We start from the raw sequence: 20,307 nt of genomic DNA on the forward strand, positions 1-20,307 counted from the left end.
AAACGATCGAAAAGAACAAAATCTTTTACCATGGTTGTGTTGCGACCAGAATTCAATAAACCGGACAACGACTCCAGCCTGATCTTGATCTGATAAAATTCTGTGGTCTCGTAGTCGAGAGCAGCCTTTTTCAATTTAAGAGCGCAATTCCTTTCCTCGGTGACATTCGCCTCGAACAAATCGTTCTCGTTTCCGCTGTAAATCTCGCATTTCAAGGGCGTAGAATCATGAGCGTGACTGTTGATGATCGTAATTATCTTTATCAACGTCCCGTCGGCAGCATCTTCCGGCACCTCGACGTTGTAGGAATTCTCTGCAAAGCCCAAGCCGACCTCTGGCGGCACAGTGGCGACGTGTCGAACAAAAATCGGGACGGTCGTCACGGACGACAATCGAGGCTCGCCCATGTCGTACGCTCTAACGTCCACCTAAAGTTGGAAGGTAAATAACAAAGATAACAGGATGATCCCTCTGCTCGGATCGTTGATAATTTGTATCCTCGAAGGTTCGTCTCAACGGATACCTGATATTCAGAGTCCGTTTCTTTCCGTAGATCATCCCGTATCCTGATCACTCCTGTATCAGGATCGATGACAAAGTATTTGCTGGCTATACCACGACCGATAATCTCGTATCGCACCTAAAGGGGAATATCGAAACGAAGGTAATTCGATTAGCTATCTCTCCAACGCGTTCCACACTCTTCCGCTAATTTAATTACCTGATTTCCGGGTGCCGTGCCGTCGGAATCTGCGGCGACAAGATTGATAACCGTCGTTCCTATAGGTGAGTCGTCATCCAGCGTAATGGGTCGAGGCACCATGGTAAAGATCGGTGGTATATCGTTAACGTCCTATCAAGTCGTTAAACGTCGGGCATAAATACTCAGCTTTAATATTAATGTTTTATTAATGGTTTTCAAATTACTGACAATACGCGCGTATCTACGTGCGCTTTAGCCGCCACAAGCATTTCGAAAGCATACTTTTCGGTCTGAAGGGTATATCGATCGATACCTGGACATTGACGACGACCCTCGTGGTAGAACCGGGGAGATCGCTCGTGTTCTCGACCGTCCCGACGATAAGAATGTGTTGGTTCTCTCTCTCATAGTCGAGACCACGAATGGTTTTTATCACTCCATTCTTCGGGTCTATGGCAAAGAGTTCGGTGTCTCCTTGCTTGATCGTATATGTGATTTGCTTCTTTGTGTCCGGATCATCGGCCTGAAATTAATCGCGTTAGCCTTAACCCGAAGAAACGCCCTATCCCTGTTTAAACGGGTTTCGTCTTTTTGCATTGGCCGGATCGGGCGAGTTCCTTCCTTTTTATTTATTTACTTGTTTATTCTTTATTTGTCCTTTCTTTTTACCCTTGTCTCGTACATTACCTCATTTTTCCTTTTTACGCAAAAACTCGATCGACACTCACCATCACTTGTATCACCATGTAATCCGGGACGTTCTCCTTAACTCGTGCCTCGTAACTACTCTGACGAAAGATTGGAACTTCGTCCTCTACGTCTATCACTTTGACGGTAACGGTCGCAGTTGCCAAACGATAATCCGGCGCTCCGTCTCTCGCGGTTACCACGAATTTGTATTCCTAAGAAGATGTCAGTTTTACCGGATTAGAATTGAAAATTATTCCTTCCGAAGGATCGGTCCTACGCGTTAGAAAAAAGATTCACTCGGTTGGATCGTACGAGATCGAGCCGATAAAATTCTTTATTGTTCGTAGAATCCGATAAGAGAGAGAGAGAGGGGGAAAAAGGTATGCGAATAATACACTTCCCACAATATTCTCACACAATAGCTTTCCGTGTAACGAGCCCGACGAGCTCGCCAGAGCTCGCCGCGTGTATCCGTAAACTTGCTTCGTTTGTACGGCTCGACGAAACAACCTCGAAAAGATCTTTTCTCGATCGTCGCTTCTCAACGTTCTCGCCAATTTCTGTTCGAACGCCTTGGACGTTTCGATGGAGAATTTAGAATGGAAACACTCGGAAGGTAAAATCGAGCGGGCGACTCGAAAAGAACGGTCTCGTTTCTTCGAAGGGCAAATTTCTTTCTTCGAACGAGGGAGTTTCAAAGATAGAAATAAAAATGATTCTCGAAACTCTCCGAAAGCCCGCGCGAGCTTTAACTACTCAACCCGCAAAGTTTGTACGTTCGCGATTATATCGTATTTACTACGCATTTAATTAGGGGACTTTTAATTAACTCTCGCGAAACTAGGAGGAAAATAAAAGTTGTTTTGGAGCTTTGTCGTTATTAACAATTCCTCCGGTTAAAGTTCCTTCTCTCTTTTCTTTTTCTCTTTTTGAAGCTCGGGCTCCTGAAAATTCTGTTTAATGCCCGCGCGTATATTACGATCGTTCGTTGTTAAGTACTTACGTCATTCTGCTCGTAATCTAAAACGATCTTCGTCAGGACGTCGCCGGTCTCGGGATCGACCGTGAATGGAATATCGTCCGGGGCGAAATAAGTGATTTCCGCGTTGATACCCTCGTCGGCATCCTCGGCATGTACGCGACCTATCAACTTACGTGCCTCGCCCTCCTTCACAGAGAATTGATAGGGCAGCTCGACGAATTCTGGATTTTTGTCATTGATGTCGGTGACTTTGATATTGACCGTAGCCGTACTCGAAAGGCCACCGGTGTCCTCGGCTTTTATCAACTATTGAAAAATAATAAAAACGTCCAGCCGAACGATCACGATCATGTATAATATAATTTTTTTCGATCGAGATATTTTAACTCACCAATTGATAACGGGTCAGATCTTCTCTATCCAATTTTCTTATGACGGTGATGACGCCGGATTTATCACCGATCGCAAACTGTCTCAAATCATTTCCCGAAACAATGGAATATGACACGGGATCGTTTTCCGGATCAACGGCCTATGAAATTATCCGAATTCGCGAGTTAATACCCGACTATTCGTGGTTCGTTCAATTTTCGAGAGAGGAGAATTCGCAGTAAGACTTACGGTTATCGTGGCGACCGTAGAATTGATCGAAGCACCCTCGCTGACTTGTACCTCGTAGACGGGCTGTTGAAAGACCGGACTCCTCGTATTCGGTCCAGGAATAACATTTACCTCTACGATTGTTTGAGAATATTTGCCACCTTTGTCGGTGGCCTGAACAGTGATGCTGTACTGTTCTCCCGCGTTAAGCTTCCTCACGGATTCGATAACGCCGCTTTTAGGATCTATTTTGAACTTGTGCAGTCCGTTGTTCGACACGTGATAAATACTGTACGTTATCTCAGCGTTCTCGCCCTCGTCGTTGTCAGTCGCCTCTACCTATATTTATGTTTTCTTTCGATCAAGATGGACGGCACTTGTCGCGTTTTGGGATTGAATCGATGAACGGAAAATTACCGAGAGATCGTTCGTTTCCGAACGTGAAAAGTAAAAATACCTTTGTCACTTGACGTCTCGTCTCTCCGGCCTGGACCGAAATCGGTGCTGTCATTGGAAGATGAGGCGCGTTATCGTTAACGTCGTTCAACGTCACGACAAAAGAAAGCGGCGCCGACGCGGCCAAGCCCGTTTTCTCTCTGGCGACGACCTGAAACCGAAAACGGCCAGGATTCGGTGGATCCCGATCGAGATTTTCCTCGTTAACGATCAGGACGCCAGACGGATCGATCGAAAAGTAGCTCGTCGTCAGCTCGAACGTGTAGGCCGGTTTTGGATCGTCGACACCCTGTACACAGATTGAAATATATTCGAACGATACGTCCGACTATCTGTAATTAATTATCTCTGTAAGTAGAAATTGAAACATAGCTAAATATACACACACACATACGCAAACATATATATGTATATTCTCTTCTGACGATATTAGCCTCTCCCTTTCAATTCGCGGCACGAACAACATTATAGCGCGTTACACCGGCACGCAGAATACCCGATAGTCCGTGTTCTGCATTTCTAGAACACAACTCCTATATATTATCGAGAATATCGTGGGCAGGACAAAAGGGCATGGAGAATGAAAATGTTCGAGTTATTCGGCCGGTTGGTTGGCCATAGTAACTTTCTTGAAAATGTGTCCATTAGTTTCTACCTCGAACGAGAGAAGAGGGAAGAATCAAGGGAGGGGAACTAAAACCGTACCATTTCTCCGACGTAATTCCAGTAAGATTCCAACTATCCTGTTCGCATTTTTCCAACTACTTCCAAAGACCGTCGTTAAGAGACAAAATAGTCTCTCCTTCCCTCGATGTTCTCTCGATGTTTGCCACGAGGTACGTAGAACGGGCTGAAGAACTCGTTAACCCATATGCAAAAGCAGGGGGAATTTTCGCGAAACTCAAGTTTCAAGCTTCGAAACTTTGGTGGTAACATATATCAACGATTTTACGTCAAAGCTTCGGACGCATTTGTACACAGCTTTGCACTCGATGAGCTTTCCTTCCGATCGATTACCGAGTCGATCGACTAAAGAACGTTTGGTTCGTTTCGTTCGCTCGACCTTTCTCTTTTCCTTTTCTTTCTTTTCCCCTCCTTCTCTTCTTCTTTTCTTCTTTCTCTCCCTTTTTTTTTTCTTTCGCGCAACTCTTATGCGCGTTATTCCCGCGAGAAGAATCAAATAATTAGAAAGGAACGTCTTCGCCGCCCGATGAACGTGTCGCTCTAGTTACAAAACAGCTTTTACATCACGACCAAGTTGCATACATGTGCATTTACGTACGTGTAAGTAACGCTCGCTCGGAAGAGATCGTTCGCAAGAAGATATACGCGTTTCATAGTTTTCAGACGAAACAATCGAAATCGGCGTACACGGCTCGGTAAATCGAGGATGATTACTCAAGCGTCGCTTTCGGCTCGCTTTCACTTTTTCTGCCTACGATTGTCGTAACAATCGTTTTGCTCGAACTACCGAGTTTTAACGGGTAAATAGTTTCGTTTTCGCCTAACAATGACGAAAATTAAACGCCGAGCGTTCACGGCTCGTTGCCCGGGAAACGAGTAAAAGATAACAGGAAACTAAAACTTACCAGATCGGCATCGGATACGGTAAGCGTTATTGGCTTGCCATTTTTATCGATGACCTTTGTACCGACCGGCGCATTCTCGTCGACAAAACCCTCGTTGTTCGAAGCCGTGATCACCGGTGGATTGCTGTCGACCGGTTTCACCGTGATTATCAGCTTCGCCGTGGCAGATCGTTTTGCTTCCGACACCTCTACCGCCTGTCGAAGATGATAATCGATTATTAAGGACGACTCGCTACCATGCTCCTTTCTATCCCATTAACGTCGATTAAATTACATCGAATTTATATACCAAAGGATCGTTCGCTCTCCCTTTACAGCGAGCGCGCTATCATATTTAATTTCATTTTCTCTAACCTTTATTATTATGTCGAACTTTTTAGTGACCGACGTGTCGACAGCCTTGATCTGCTTGACCGCACCTGAATTCGGATTGATCTCGAAGAAATCTCTGTAGTTCGATGGATTTCCACTGAGAAATGAATAGTGAATAGGTGCGTTTATGCTGTCCATATCAACTGCCTGTATTTTCTCCGGTGATATGTTCAATATACCCGACAATACTCCACTCGATACCTGTTGAAAGGCCATTCCATAGAGAGAATTAGAAGGGACACTTGTGCGCGACGATGAATTAAATTTAAAATTCCGAGATGATAGCTAACGATGATCGCAAAGGAGAAGACGCAAAGAAGAAAGGAAAAACGGACAAAAAAGTTTTATAGCGTCGCTTTTAAACGCTAGTTTGCCTTTCTTCGGGAAATAAATCTCTCCTGGCAGGATCAAAGAAAATTTTTCCATTCGTAGATCGTTATCGTTATATACGTACGGATGCCGAGTATTCCGGATTAATGCAGGCGCCATCCAGCAGCATACAACCTTGGTAGATGAAGGATGGATCTTGATCGTCGTCGTCTCTGATGTTCACAGTCAAGGTGGTCGTGGATGTGAATCTCTCCGATACGTTCAACGCCCTATCCTGTAAAAGCGCGGGATAATTTATAATCTTAAAGAATATTACCTGCCACTGTTATTACTTGTTCCCCTTTCGTAAGTTTGGCAGAAACGTATCCTGCCGATTTAACCGATTTACATACTGGAAAGCAACGTAATAGAGTAAACTCGATAAGATAAGGGAGTTTACAGTTTAAACTCGCTCCTAACTCGTTTCGTTAACTCTTTTTACGAGACCGTACAAGGGGGAGAAAAAAAAAGAAAAGGAAAGCTCTATTTGGAAAAGGAAAGGAAGAAAATGGACGCTAATGTACGAATCCGAGAAGGGATTAACATATCTTAACATACGATTTTCGATGGAAAATATCCTCTATTACGTCCTGTGTATCTACAGGAGGATGCTGTTCAGGCACTTTCTAAAATCTCGTTCGATGGAACAGAAGGCGATCGAAGCGTTGTATCATGTCGTTGGTGAATCGAGCCTCGAGACCGAGGATTAAGATTCTCGTGACCCAGAAAACGAGAGCACCGTTGCTCGCTGGAGTAAAATCTCTCTTCCTGGATCTCTCTCTCTCTCTCTCTCCCTCTCATACTCTTTCTCTCATTTTTTCTCAGCTTGAACCGGGTGTGGCCCGTTTACCGGTAATCTCGATGCAATTTCCTTTTGCTTGCAAAGGAAGAATAAGAGTAAGAATGAGCCGCGTATCTCGGGATTTCAGGAGCTCTGAGAGTTCAGAGTCTCAAAGTTCTTTGCATCTACACCTTTTAAAGATATTCCCTAGATTTTGGAGATATCGAGGTAACCCCGACTTTTGCGATAGCTTCATTGTTATCGAAAATAGAAAATCTTGAAAGATCGAGTTAATATTACGGATTAACGTTTGGACGTAATACATTTCCCTCCACAAAAAAAAAAAACAAGGGAGTGAGGGAGAGAGAAAGAGAGACAAATGCAAACTGTTATACGTTCTACTGTATGTTACCTAAGTACGTTTAACCGAGCGAGTCGATCGCGAATATATTCTCTTTGAGACGGTCGAATCGTTCGACCGAATCCTACGTCTTCCTTTTCACGCTTCCACGAGCCACGATGCGTTCATATCTCGACCAGAAACGCGGAATCAGGAAGAAGAGAGCGGAGAGAAAAGCCCTTTCTCTCTTTCAATGTCTAAATGAATAATGTTCCCCGTATAATATTCAAAGGAGCAACACCTGCATCGACCGCAAACAGCTTCTGCAGCTTCTGCCACGTATACTTTTTAATTCGATAAAACTCGGCTTCGATCGATCAATTCGGTAGCGTATCCTAGGAGATTCTCGATGCGCATTCGTATGGGTATCGGTAATTTTTTATTAAAAACAAACAAACGCAACAGTCGCTCTCGAGAACGGGAGAAGGAGATAAAGATGAGATATCGCTTGAAAAGAGAGGTTAAACATCGATCGCGCAGAGATGCAATGGCTCTAATATACGCAAAAGCCATTCCAATTGCCAATGGCTATCGGCCTCGATTGCGTTCAGGGAGCCCATTTACCTTCTTCCATTCTATTTCCCTTCGGCCCTTCGCCCTCTCTCGTCGTCCTCTCCATATCTATCGGCTAGCTCCCTTAGGAATAGTTTAATGGCGTCGTTCGACTCGGTCGGTTTCGATTTTTTCCTTCGGTTGGATATCGATCGCGTCTCCTGGAGCATTCGCAAAGCAGCAACGCCGACTATTGCATGTATTGCTTTATGGGCGTAATCTCGAGCTTGCAACGCGAAATTGCTTGCAACGCGTCTCGCTACGATGCCGAGCTGTGATCTACCGCACGCCTCTTCGACGCGGTGCGTTCACCTGTGTAATTGTCTACCGCTTTCGTCTCTCTGTAGGATCTTCGAGCGACGATCTATGATTATAATCCTCCGTGGTACGATTATCGATAAGGTCAAACCCGTCTTCCTTCCTTCCTCTTTCGTCTTTTCATTGAATTCGTTTATTCGCTCTTCGAGGCGATCGCGAGAATTCAAGCCCGCTTAATCGTTCGCGGTCTTGATGAAGCAGTAACAAAAAGAAGAAGCAAAAAAGAAAGAGGAAAAGGTTCTGCTCGGAGTTGGATCGAGCTGCGTCGAGCGAAGAACGACGTTGCGTGCTCGAGGGCGGTAACCACGGTCTCGTTTTACCGTTAGAATTCTTAAAAGTCTAGGATGCACGGTGGCAACGAGGACGAATTACGAGTTCCTCGTTAATTAATGGACGTCGAGCATCGAGATCATTTCATGATTAATTAACGAGTAACGCCGGTCTTTGATATCGATGAACGATGAAAAAATATTTGAAGCTCGGATCGGAAAACGTGATTCCAAAGCGTTTCTTATCCGTAAATCCTTCGCGTTCGCGATAGGAAACAATTACCGCGCTACATTGCTACTTTCGAGCTACAGAGAAATACCTCATAAAGGTTAAGTAAGAAAGAGAGAGAACCCTGCAGATTCCGTCGATCGCGTGCCACGGCTACAAAGCCACATTCTCTCTATTCACTCACCGTCGAGAACTCGGTAGCGCCGTCGATAGTGCCACCAAAGGCTCCTATTAAAAGCACGAATGCCAGGAACACTTTCACCGGATTAAGGAGTTCCATTGTCGTGGCCGACCACTCGAGCCAACGATATTCCACTTGGTCGAACTTTATTATCTTTCCCTCCTTTGTTTTTCCTCTTCTTCTTCTTTTTTCTTTTCTTTTCTTTCTCTACTTCTTTTTTTTTCTTCTTTCCTTAACGGAGGAGGCGGACGAATCGCGGGTTCTTATCTCGCGCCGGACTACATATATTATCGATCGTGCGAAGCTTCGCGGAATGCGTATGCATATGTATGCACCGTATGTTCTTTCTCCAACGAAGATAGAAGAAACACGCTTCGAGAGGAGGAATTCCTTAAAGCGAACTTACCGGAAACGTCGCGTCTTCGTGCACACCTTGCACGTGCGTGTCTCCTTTTTCTACGACTAGCTGATAAGATCGTTGCGTCGAATCGCGTTCCATCCGTGTAATTTTATACCTCCTTCTCTTTACTCCTCTCATTCTACCCACACGTCAAGTTACGTGAACGAAAAACTTCGCTAGACGTCGCGCTCGAGCCATTTCCATCTTTCATTGCTTTATTGCCGATCGGAGAGCGCACACAGAACTCGGCTTATCCGTTGATCGCCCATCTAATATCGAGTCGAGTCGCTCGAACGCGGAAGAAAACGATCGGTAATCATCGTTTCGAGACGGCACGCAATTGAAACCGTGACGACGAAGAAAATCGCGTGCTATCGAGTAGGTTTCACTCGATGATAGAACTTTCAAACTGTCCAAGTGCGCTGCAAGAAGAAATCATTTTAGATCACGATTCGTTAATTTACGGTAATCGCTACCGTGGAAATATTTTTCGACGTTTTCTTCTTCTCGATATCGAAGAGCCCATAAGCAGAGAAAACGTACGAATCGATTCGCTAAAGCGATCCAATAAAGCTATCAAGTTGATACAGCTTTTAAACTCGCGTATTTCTAAGCGCAATCGCGATACCGATTACGTTCTCTTTTCCCAAAGCAAGCGAAGCGCGTCGGACATCGAGATTCTCGCTAGATCCCAAGATCGTTCGAGAGGCTTAGCGCGAACACGTCCGATCAACGCGTTAACGTTCACGCGTCACGCTGGTTTGTTTCTTCGTGTTAAAGATCGACGTTCGGGATAATATCGCGTAAGAACGTAGAACGATCGAGGGAAAAATCTTGAGATTTTGATCAGGTCGCGCGTCGAACGATTCAACGACGATTCGAAACGTTACTTTCGTTGGGAAGATATTTTCGGACTAATTGTCGTTGTTGGATCGAGTAGGTACGGTAGTTTTTAGTCACGGACAGGTTCACGGAACGAAGAAACCAACGGGTTTAGTATGCTAAGGGAGAACTCGCAGGAGGAAGGACATGTTAATGGCGAATATGGTGCGAAATCGGAGACTCGTCGAGGTGACTCATCGACTTTGTCCTGTCCCATGCACAGCCCACACGTTCGACCGACCAACGACCATTCATTCTTCTTTCCCTTTTCCTTTTCCTTTTCCTTTTCCTTTTCCTTTTCCATCGCCACCTCCTCATCCTTCTCCTTTCATCCTCCTCCTCCTCCTCCTCCTTCTCTTCCGTAGTTCTCTCAGTTTGTCGAAGATACCTCTCTCGTAACAATCACGCTTTAACATAGAATTAAGGGAATACTCCGACTTCACGGACGACTGACTCGACCACCACGAGGGACATTGTTTCAGGTTGATTATGAAACGGTAGCTGGTACTCGTTCCGATCGTTAATAAAACATACCGACGATCGCCTCGAGCCTCCACCTGCCGACACAAGACGATTTTGCGCTTTCCAATCGATTCTTTATGCTCCTCGCGAATCGTTTTAAAGGGAACAACGAGTGAAACGAGTCAGTCAAGTGACCACCGACTTTGTCGCTTTTACGACGACAATGGGAATCGTTATCGAGATTGTTTTATAAATAATTCGAGCTGTCACGGTACGCTTTTAAATGTTCCGATTGAATCAGTTTCGAGTAGAAATTCGTTTTATGCGTTCCTGCATTTGACTCGATCGCGTGACGTTTCAATTAAAATTTGTTGGCTCGAATAAACGAGTTGAATAATTTTCGATGATATTTCTGGCACTTAAGCGAGTGTAGAAAAAGAAGAAACAACAACGACGACGACGACGACGACGACGACGAGAAAAAAGAAAAAAGAAACAAAAATAATAATAATTTCGTCCAACGTATCAAACAAAATGACTAATCTAAAACGTGGTTACTACTCGCGGTGAAAATCGAAAGAACGAGAAAAGCTTCGTTGCTTCGTCGTATCGGAAGCTATACGGTTCCAGATAAACGGCTACCGTTATACTCGCGCTGTACGTATCTACCGTGTGTCTGTTTTTCAGTTAAACGCATACAACTCTGGTAACTACCGGTGGAAGGCATTGCAGCTTAGCAAGCGTTATTCTCGATTATCGTCGTCGAATAGCCCTGTCACCGTTCTACCGTATCTAACCTGTGCTCGTTCTCCTCTACGAGTCTCTTTCTCTTTCTCTCCTTCTATAGGTATATACGTATAATAGCATATAATGTATCATCCGTTGAAACAGCATATGTACGTATATAGGTAATACTTACAGAAGCCAGAATAGTGACCAAGTAACGTTGCGTTCTCTCGAAGTCAAGAGTACGATTGACGGTGACCTGACCCTGATGAGGCAAATTGATACTAAAGTATCCATAACCGTCCGCGGTTGTGATCCTATTGCGACCGACCCCATCGTTGTTACCAATTCCTGTTCCGTCTCCTGGTGCAATCGAGTATTCGACTATACCGTTCACTCCAGCATCGGCGTCGATCGCCACGACGTTCTTAAAGATCGTCGAACCGACTGGCGTCAGCTAAAAAAAGATATATCAAACATTTACTTTTCATCGCTGCGTACTCTGTTTGGTATCAGAGGAAAAAAAGAAAAGAAAAGAAGAGGAAGAAGAAAGAACCACGTCTAGTTTGATTTATGGGAAAACAGAGAGATTATAATTTACACGGTTTCGGCCGAATAACTCCCGTTATTCGAGCATTCGAGCATCGAATTGCCTAGGCTAACGGTCCTGAACCGAGAAGTCGAAGCTTTACTATCGGTTCCGCGACGTTGCTTTCGAAGCAACGTTTAGATTTTTTCATCGAGGGATATCTTGAACTCATCTTGCCGGGCACTTAGACCGGTATTCTTTAAAAGATTATGCATCGTTCTCGTGCTCGTAACGAGATAACAGAAAATAAGAGGATCAACTAGTGGACCGTGTCATCGAGAAATTTCAAAGAATAAAACGAGTAATACGACAAGTTCGAACGCAATCATTTTCAAGATCGAATCTTTCTGTTTCGTTATCGTATCCTTAATCGGCAATATTCGGCATTTTTCAAATCCTCCAAAAGATCGTTCGATTTCGCGATTTTAGTCTACCGATCCGGTCGATCCACGTAATTTCTCGGTTAATCGTAGTAATCGTCGAAGCTGACACGCAGAGGTCTGACTCCGGTAACTCGCTCGCGTCGTTCATAGTTGACGCTTAACGTGAAATAATCGAGCCGTGACCCTCGATTAACAGACCATTATCATTTCCTACGATCTTGCTAATCGAGTCATGCAATTAACTCACACCAACGATTCCTCTTTCTGCTTTATCGCCGAGGAAACCTTTCACCTTGAACTTATATTTCTACGATAGAGAGCTACGCGTTATTATACCTTCCTTTCATCGGTTCATTAAAACGTTCCTAACAATTCTACGGTCCGACTCGAGGCGTGTTTTTATTCTGTCTGTACTTATAATTTACCGTCAAATTAGTAAACAAATTAGTAATTTAATATTTGTACGAGATAAAAAAGGGAGGGAAATAGAGAGAGCGAGAGGGAGAGAGAGAGAGAGAGAACTCACCTCGGGTACGGTAGTCTCATAAGGCGTATTGATGAATTTAGGTGCGTTATCGTTGATATCTGAAACCCTGACGATAACTGGTATCGTGCGCTTCTTGTTGGTTAGCTTGACGGTGCAGCTCAACTGAAAAAAACAAAAAAGAAACCCCCGCACGAAGGAACGATCGTTAAAATGTGAACGCTACACGACGATCCTAGTAAATTTATTTTCGATATCCTTCGGAGATCAGCAGCGAAGCCATTGAACGCTTCGTTTATGCGATCGTTCGACTTTAACAACGTGCGATGAAGCAAACGAAAGCCATAAAGGCTTTCGATTTCCTTCCTTGGATTACCTGGTCCAGTCTTAGTAACGAGGCAAGCCTCCTCTGCTCGATCGATTATTAATTTAATTTATATTCTGTTCCAACGCATATATACAACGTTAGTTATATATTATATGTCAAAAATCCCTTTCCAATCCAAAGTTGTGGTTTCCAGTAATTTGTGTCAACGCGATCTGTCCGCTATCTTTATCGCAGTTGGAAAGCAGTTAAGTGATATTTCATGGTTCGTAGATATCACATTAGGAAAAGGCAGCTCGTAAACTTTCACCAGTCGATACGCCTTAATGCGTACGTCGATTGACAGTTCAGCTCGCCATTTAAATGTAATTTTCTAAATGTAAGAGAACGCGCAGGTGTACCTACACCAACTATTATCAACGAAACATCGAACCGACGAATCTCTCTTTCGCGTATGGTTAGAAAACATCCATACCGTAATGTCATGCTAAATTTCATTAACGTTTAATGGATAATTACGAGACAGATAAAAGTCGTGTCAATTAATTACGTCCACTGAAATACTTTCAGTCCTTTTCTCCTTCATATAAAAGAAATGGAAAGATCGCGTTCAGTCTCGGTTCGATCTTGCGGTAATATTTTATTTTTGCACCGAGGAGGCACGCAAAGAGTCGTAGTCGAATGCAGCTCGTAACTTTCTCGGGTTAAACGCCAAGACAAGTGACAAGCTGTTACGTAAGGACAACGTGCAAGACCTTTCGGACCTTATAGGTTACTTTTGACGGGGATCTGGTTCTGCTATTAACGCTTTCCTGTCCTTCTAATATCACCCGACGAGGAAATTCTCTTTCTCACCTGAAAGACGACGTGCGATAGATTCTCGTCGTCTCTATCCAGAGGCTCTAAAAGCTGAAGTTTCTTGCCGATCAATTTAAAGAGCGGTTGTCTGCCAGGAAAAATCAACTCCAACGTTGTCTCGTTGTAGGGATCGCCAGATACTGGCACCTCTTCCGGCGTTGTCTTCTGATCTATAGCTAAACGGTGTGTAAAAATAAAATAAATATGAAAGTGTTTATCGGACGAGTTAAAACTTTTTTACAATCCCTTCTTTAAATTCTTTTCGAAATAACGAAGCTACTCTTTCATCTCAGAGATCGAGAAGCTTCAGCAAAGGGTATTACGTGTTTAACGCGGCAACGGCCCAGGAAATAACTTCCTGATGAGTTATCCCTTCTTCTCCGACTCTTTTTATGTCGGATAATTAATGTTATCCGTGCGAACTAGGTGCAATCTCGAGCAATAACTCATTAGTGACGCGTTTCCTAGTGGCACGCATACACGATAGAAAAGAGAAAAGGAGAAAAAGAAGAGAACTTGATGATTCTTCGTCGTTTCTTTTCTCTCGTCTCCTCTTCTCCCCTTACTCTAATAAAATAAAATAACGTCGGTGAAATGTTTAAGAGTTAAAACGAATTAATTCTCGACTATCTTCGCTTTGAACGTTAAACATTTTAAATCCATTTTTTGTGCCGAGTACGAGATTAGACGAGAAATTGAAATATTAAAAAAAAATGTATATATATATATATATATATATATATATATATATATATATATATATGTAGAGAGAGAGAGAGAGAGAGAAAGACACACCGTTTCCCCTGCTCTCCTCGATGTCCAGAATAATGTTGGATTGGCCGGACTCCACCTCGCACAATCCTGAAACAAATTAAACGACTGGTCAATTTGATCTCGACGATAAATCCAACGTCAACGAGTCGTTAATAATTTCAGTTTATATTTTACTCGCAAATAGCAGACGAAAAAAGAAAAAAAGAAGAATATAATAAAATACGTTTATATTCAATTCGTATCACGAAAAGTGAAGAAAAAAAATCTTATTTTATAATCGATTTTACTGCACGGTAGCTGGTAATAAACCAAAGAGCAATGAAATAAATAATTACGATTAGATCGAAACAACGACTAGTTCTGCCTAGCGATTCAGATAGAGTTCCGCTTCTTTTACAACTATCTCAAAAGAAGAAGAAAAAAGAAAAAAAAGAAAAAAGAAAGAAAAGAAAGAGAGAAAGAAATCGTGCAACATTATTAACTTCATTTATCGCGTTCGCGTTAAAGTTAAATCGTCGTTTAAAACCGAGTTTGACCCGTGGTTTTCGATTTTTAAACTCTTACACGGTCGAGTAGCTAACAAAGTGGGCATTTTTAAGTGGACAAATCCGCTTAGAAGGTGCCGCAAACAAGATGGCTCGACAGATGGGAGAGAAGCCCTTAGCCGGAAAGGTGACTCGGCGGAAGAGCAGAACTTAACTCGCGTTAAGAGTAAAAGATTACGGAAAGCCGGCATTACGTGGTATAGGCTTGAATGGTAGAACGTAAGGCGCCACTTTCAAAGCGGCAGATGTTGCGAAACACTTGTAATGTCACTCGCGTGCACTTGCACACTTCTCTTTTTTCTCTTTTCGTTTTTCTTCTTTCTCTTATCTTTTTCTACCACTCCCTTCGTTTCTCTTCCTCGTCTCTGTTTTCTCCTCCATTTCCTCCTTCACGAGCGAATTCAACGATATGGCAAATTAATCGATTTACGTGCTAACGAGCCTTAGCCCCGAACGTCGACACACCTATTATCATTAACCACGTTTATCTTAAATCCGTGCCTACGTAAATACACGACGAAACGTCACTCGATATCCGCGTAAGCTTTTGGGATTTAACCGAGAGGAGAGATATATCGTTTAGATACCCGATAGGCTTTTCCGAGTTGCAACTGTAGAAATAGTCGATAGGAGAGAATACTCTTTGGAAGAGGACTTGTAATATTCGGAAGAAAAGGAAGAAAAAGAAGGAGAAGAATAAAAGGAGGAGAGGTAATACAAACGATGTTAGAACGTTATTAATGTGACATGTGATAAATTATATTCTCTGACAATTAATTTCATCCGACCAAGTGAGAAAACAGAGGACGGAGATTGATAGGGAGAATAAAAGGAATGGACCGTGGTGGTCTCTTCGAGTTTTCCTTTTAGTTAGGAACGGCGTATGAGAGGAATGCCGACGTGGTATCGATCCACGAAGAAAAGTGCGTACCTTCGACGGACCGAAGAAGCCGAGAAATCGGATAGCATCCCTCTCCTTTATCGCATCACGTGTACAACTTCCATAATAATTCACTGTCGAGCTTCCTCCAAAGCCATAAACGCCGCAAACTATATACTATTCTTTTCTTTCGCACTAAAACGACTGTGAACGAGCGTGTTAAATGAAATAATTCGAGGAGTCTTAACGGTCGTCTTTCAACGAATTACCTGGACACTTTTTATAAGTACGTTTAAGCCAACCCTTCTTCACCGTGGTCCACCATTGAAAGAGCCATGAAAATTCATGAACGCGTACGTGCCTGCGACGCTTTTCAACACGGTCGAGAATTTTCTTACTCGTCGTGCAATAAACATCGACGAAGGCGAGATCAAAGCGAGACGTCAACGGAGTGATCGATCCAAGAGCAACGACCTTCCATTCCGAGCACGAAGAAATGAAAAAAAAAACAAAAATCCTTCCTGTCTAAAGAATCTTACCTCGACTCTGACGGAATTCAACGAGCCATATAGCCTTTGACGTCGGCTAAGCGCGATTTTTCTTACCGCTTGCGGAAAAACTTGGAGCTTTATCGTTCCTAGCAGAGTCGAGAAGAAGATCGGTTTTCCTTCTCGTAAACGTAACCAAAGGAAACGCGATATGATCATGAACGAGGCGTGAATTCCCTCTTTCCTGAATAACTTGCGACAGATTCTTTCCTTTTCTTTTCTTTTCTTTTTCCTTTAATGCACCCCAAGGTAACTACATATTCTCCTATCTAAGAGAAAAGAAAAGGGAAAAGAAAGAGCCCATTTCCAATAAATAATACCTAAAGAGATAGAATCTTCCTTAATAATAATTCAAAGACCTCGCGACGGCGTAGACGGAAGGTGTAGAATGCACCTTACTAAGCATGTTTGTGGCACGCTTGACGCTCGCCTCGACAGGGTCATTTGAGGTCTCGCGGAGGGACCTCGACACAAAAGGTAGGGTACGTACGTCGTCTTGTGTTAGTCGTAGCAAGGAAAGGAAAAAGAAGGAACGAGAAAAAGAAAAAGAAGGAGGAGAAGATGCGCGCGTGCCTCCTGGCTACGATATTTCACCAAAAGGTTAACGTATAACCGGCTAATGGCCGACGAAGAAAGCCGAAAGAAAAGAGAGAAGATGCAGCACGATGACATTTGCCTTCACCGTATGCATGGCTTACCTACTTACTTCGCACGGTCGTTCGTTCGCATCCAACGTTCGGCCTTTACTTACTCTCTCTCTCTCTCTCTCTTTCTCTTTCTACTTACTAGGTCGACTTTAAACTTTATACATACACGACGCGCTGCGTTCTTCTTCCCCTTCCTCTTATTTTCCCAAAGATTTTTCCTAAGTAAACACTGTCATCTACGGCATCGCCCGTTTATTTTTCTTACCATTATTGTTTCGAATCCTAACGAGTAGAGTAAAAGCGTTACGGTTTCACGACACCAGATTTAACACGGAAACAGAAATATTCCCACGGTACCGAGTTTGACCATGTACAGAGACTGAATTACGCGAAGTTCTGCCGGTCGCGATAATCGCCTACACGCTCGAATTTCCCCCTTTAATTTGAAAAATAGACAAGGTTTTAGAATTAACAGTTGTTTCCTTTACTCGAAAGCTCTCACGTACTTCTCTTTTTTCACGTAAATCGCTAGTAAATCACCGAGTCATCGGTTCCATATATCGTAGCAACTTTCTATAATTTACACCGATCTTGTTCGACCGACTGTCGACCTATATTTTCTCTGGCCTACTACGAACTATGACAGAGTTATATGCTACTTCGAGCCTTTCCAATGTTCTAAGCTTATTTCGTATAAAAGTTATTGTTTAAATATATACCGGCTTTCGATGCGACACCATGGAAACGAAGAAAGACGCAGAGCAAACACCAGAACCAACCGGGTGGTGCCTGAAAAAGAAAGATATCGATTATTAGTCAAAAGATAGAAATAATCCTACGATAGGTCCATCTTTCAATTTGGACGTTATTGAAATAGGGAAATCCCATTTCTCGGCAAGGTTCGAAAATCCACGATCTCTACTGTTTGCGATATCACGAGGTAAGAAGAGAGGGAGAAGAGAAAATCAACTCGATGCACGCGAGGAGTAATCTTCCTACAATGAATGGAGAACGTATTTACCACATGAATCCTTATATATGCGTGTATGCCCGTATCGTGTCTATGTACCTATGTATCAAGCTGTGCAGCGCACGCATACACGTAATCCTCATATAAGCTCGTTGAATATGAGATCAGCTGCGGCGAAATTGATGATACGAATCGCGTGAAAATTGGCACGCTACGTATACGGGTTATATACGTGTCGTGGCTACCATAAAAAAGTATTAAGCCCGATATCGCGAGTAATAATGGCGAGAAATATGTCACGAAAGGTTAACATGAAAAATACAAAGGGACGATCTTATGGGATTTGTCATATATTCCAACGAGCCATTTTTCACATTCAGGAAACTGTGGGATCGTTCGACGAGATCAGGACGCATTGAAATCACGGCGCGTTAATTAAGAAGCGAATTTATAACACAATGGCTATAGCAGCTATTGTAACTATTGTAGCGCGAATGCGTAAAGCGAATGTGTGTAACGCGAGATGTTAATTAATACGAAAAGCCACGATATTCATGGAAACCCGGTCATTGAAAGAAAGTTGATTCGTTGCTGCGTACTATGTGCGAATCCGTACATACGCGTATATGCAAAAGTGGTACGGCAAAAAGAATTTTGATCGAGAGAATTTATCCTAATTAAGACGAGACAATTCTCGGGTAGCCTTCCGTCGTTTATCGCCTCTCTTCGTCGCTATATAAATCTTCGGTTAACTTCTACGGATGCGTCTGACGCGCGTGGGCGAGGAAGCGTCGAGTTATTACCATTTTGCATACCTTCCGTGCAAGTTCAAGCGTATATTCGTTCTTCCTACGGAACGTGCGCTTTCTCGGACACGTCGGTCGGCTTTTCGAAGAGACTTTGGAACGGGTTCTCGTTAAAGAAAACCAAAAGGACGAACGCGTTACGTCCCACGAAAGTTATCTTTGAGAATGTCTCGGTGTGAGATCCTGCCGGGTATACTAAAAATTATATACTTTAAACGATTCTTTATTCTCACGGCGATCTTTCTTCCCAGATACTCTTGAATCGCACGATACGGGGAGACGGAGAGAGAGAGAGAGAGAGAGAGAGAGAGAGAGAGAGAGAGAGAGAGAGAGAGAGAGAGAGATATGCAGAACATAGCAGATTCTCTCTCTCTTTTTCTCTCACGCTTTAACGACTCGCATCCGCCGTGCACTTCCACATGGCGGCTGAATTACCTCACTTTCCGCTATCTACCTTATTAATCGCAAAACTATGGCCGTATCTAAGTCGGAAGTAAATCAGGCGGCTCGCCACGGGACGCGTTGCGAAACGCCGGTGGTCGGATTGCTCTCTTCTCTAAAGAAAGAAGGAGAAAGAACGATAGAGAAACGGTTTGGCCCGTCCCAGTCCTCGGGACACGGACGGAATTCAAGACGATCGCTATCAAGACGGTGAAGTAGCGTTTCGTTCGCGCGATTAAATCTTCTAACGTTCAGGGAGATTCCCATTAGACGGACAGAATCCACGAAGGAAGAGAACCGTCAGGACGATTCGAGTCGTTCGACATTTTCTTATATTTTAATTCCTCGGCTAAACTTTTCAAATTTCCTTCTCTCGAATGTAACCAATCCAACCGATACAAACATCGAAACACCGGTAATTACGAAACGATAGAGGAGAGAATCCACCGTGCGATACGTTTTACGAGCCGATCGTAAAAATTTAATTTACTGGAAAAGCGAAGTAAATGAATTTCATCGTTCGACGGCGATGAGAGAGTCCGCACGTTTTCGATGATACTTCCTACGTGCGTGTTGCACCGTGCAACTAAGTACGTTTGTATGTCTACTAGAAAAGGCGTGCACCTGCCCTCTGCTCGTAGCCCTTTCCTCCTTGTCTGTCCTTGTCTCTCCTTCTTATAATTCTCCTTCCTTTCTCCTCCTCTGCTTCGTGTACGTCCACCGTGAGAAACGAGTCTCGTGGTCGCGCAAGCTCGCCTCGCGAGGGCTCCTGAATTAAAACCCAGAAGGAGCGAACTTGTATTTATCCGGCGACATGGATTACTGCGCACGAAAGCTTCCATGTAGCTTCTTATCCGAGAAGAGTAGTACGTACGGTCTTTCATCAACGACAACGTCTTTTTCTTTGATCGTTTATTTCACGATCGGTCGGGTGTTCGAACTATCGCCAAAGGCACGCGTTTAAAATAATTTACAAACTAAACGCGTTTATCACGATTTACTTTGAACTAGGAAGAAAAGAGAACGAAAAAGTTCAGAGATGGGGAAGAGAGAGGGAGAGAGAGAGAGAGAGAGAGAGAGAAATGTGATTACCGGT

General features: G+C 43.5%; 1 protein-coding gene across 4 annotated transcripts in view; it reads right to left on the reverse strand.

Annotated features, from left to right (window-relative positions):
- Positions 1-20,307, reverse strand: part of LOC122633856 (cadherin-99C) — a 53,816-nt gene that overhangs the window by 4,150 nt on the left and 29,359 nt on the right. For 3 of the 4 annotated variants that reach the window (XM_043822276.1, XM_043822275.1, XM_043822277.1), the window contains exons 2-18: positions 17,714-17,783; positions 14,396-14,461; positions 13,598-13,776; positions 12,460-12,582; positions 11,155-11,418; positions 5,847-5,996; positions 5,375-5,593; positions 5,021-5,215; positions 3,433-3,720; positions 2,997-3,314; positions 2,767-2,907; positions 2,397-2,681; positions 1,432-1,605; positions 1,017-1,226; positions 722-853; positions 524-640; positions 30-428 (exon numbers count right to left, since the gene is read on the reverse strand). In XM_043822276.1, coding sequence (XP_043678211.1) covers positions 30-428; positions 524-640; positions 722-853; positions 1,017-1,226; positions 1,432-1,605; positions 2,397-2,681; positions 2,767-2,907; positions 2,997-3,314; positions 3,433-3,720; positions 5,021-5,215; positions 5,375-5,593; positions 5,847-5,996; positions 11,155-11,418; positions 12,460-12,582; positions 13,598-13,776; positions 14,396-14,461; positions 17,714-17,783 — 3,330 coding nt within the window. Of the gene's footprint in view, positions 1-29; positions 429-523; positions 641-721; positions 854-1,016; positions 1,227-1,431; positions 1,606-2,396; positions 2,682-2,766; positions 2,908-2,996; positions 3,315-3,432; positions 3,721-5,020; positions 5,216-5,374; positions 5,594-5,846; positions 5,997-8,494; positions 10,066-11,154; positions 11,419-12,459; positions 12,583-13,597; positions 13,777-14,395; positions 14,462-17,713; positions 17,784-20,307 lie in introns of those variants that run through there. The other variant, XM_043822278.1, reaches the window with a different exon arrangement.

Source organism: Vespula pensylvanica, chromosome 13, assembly GCF_014466175.1.
Source record: "Vespula pensylvanica isolate Volc-1 chromosome 13, ASM1446617v1, whole genome shotgun sequence".
Lineage (NCBI taxonomy): Eukaryota > Metazoa > Arthropoda > Insecta > Hymenoptera > Vespidae > Vespula > Vespula pensylvanica.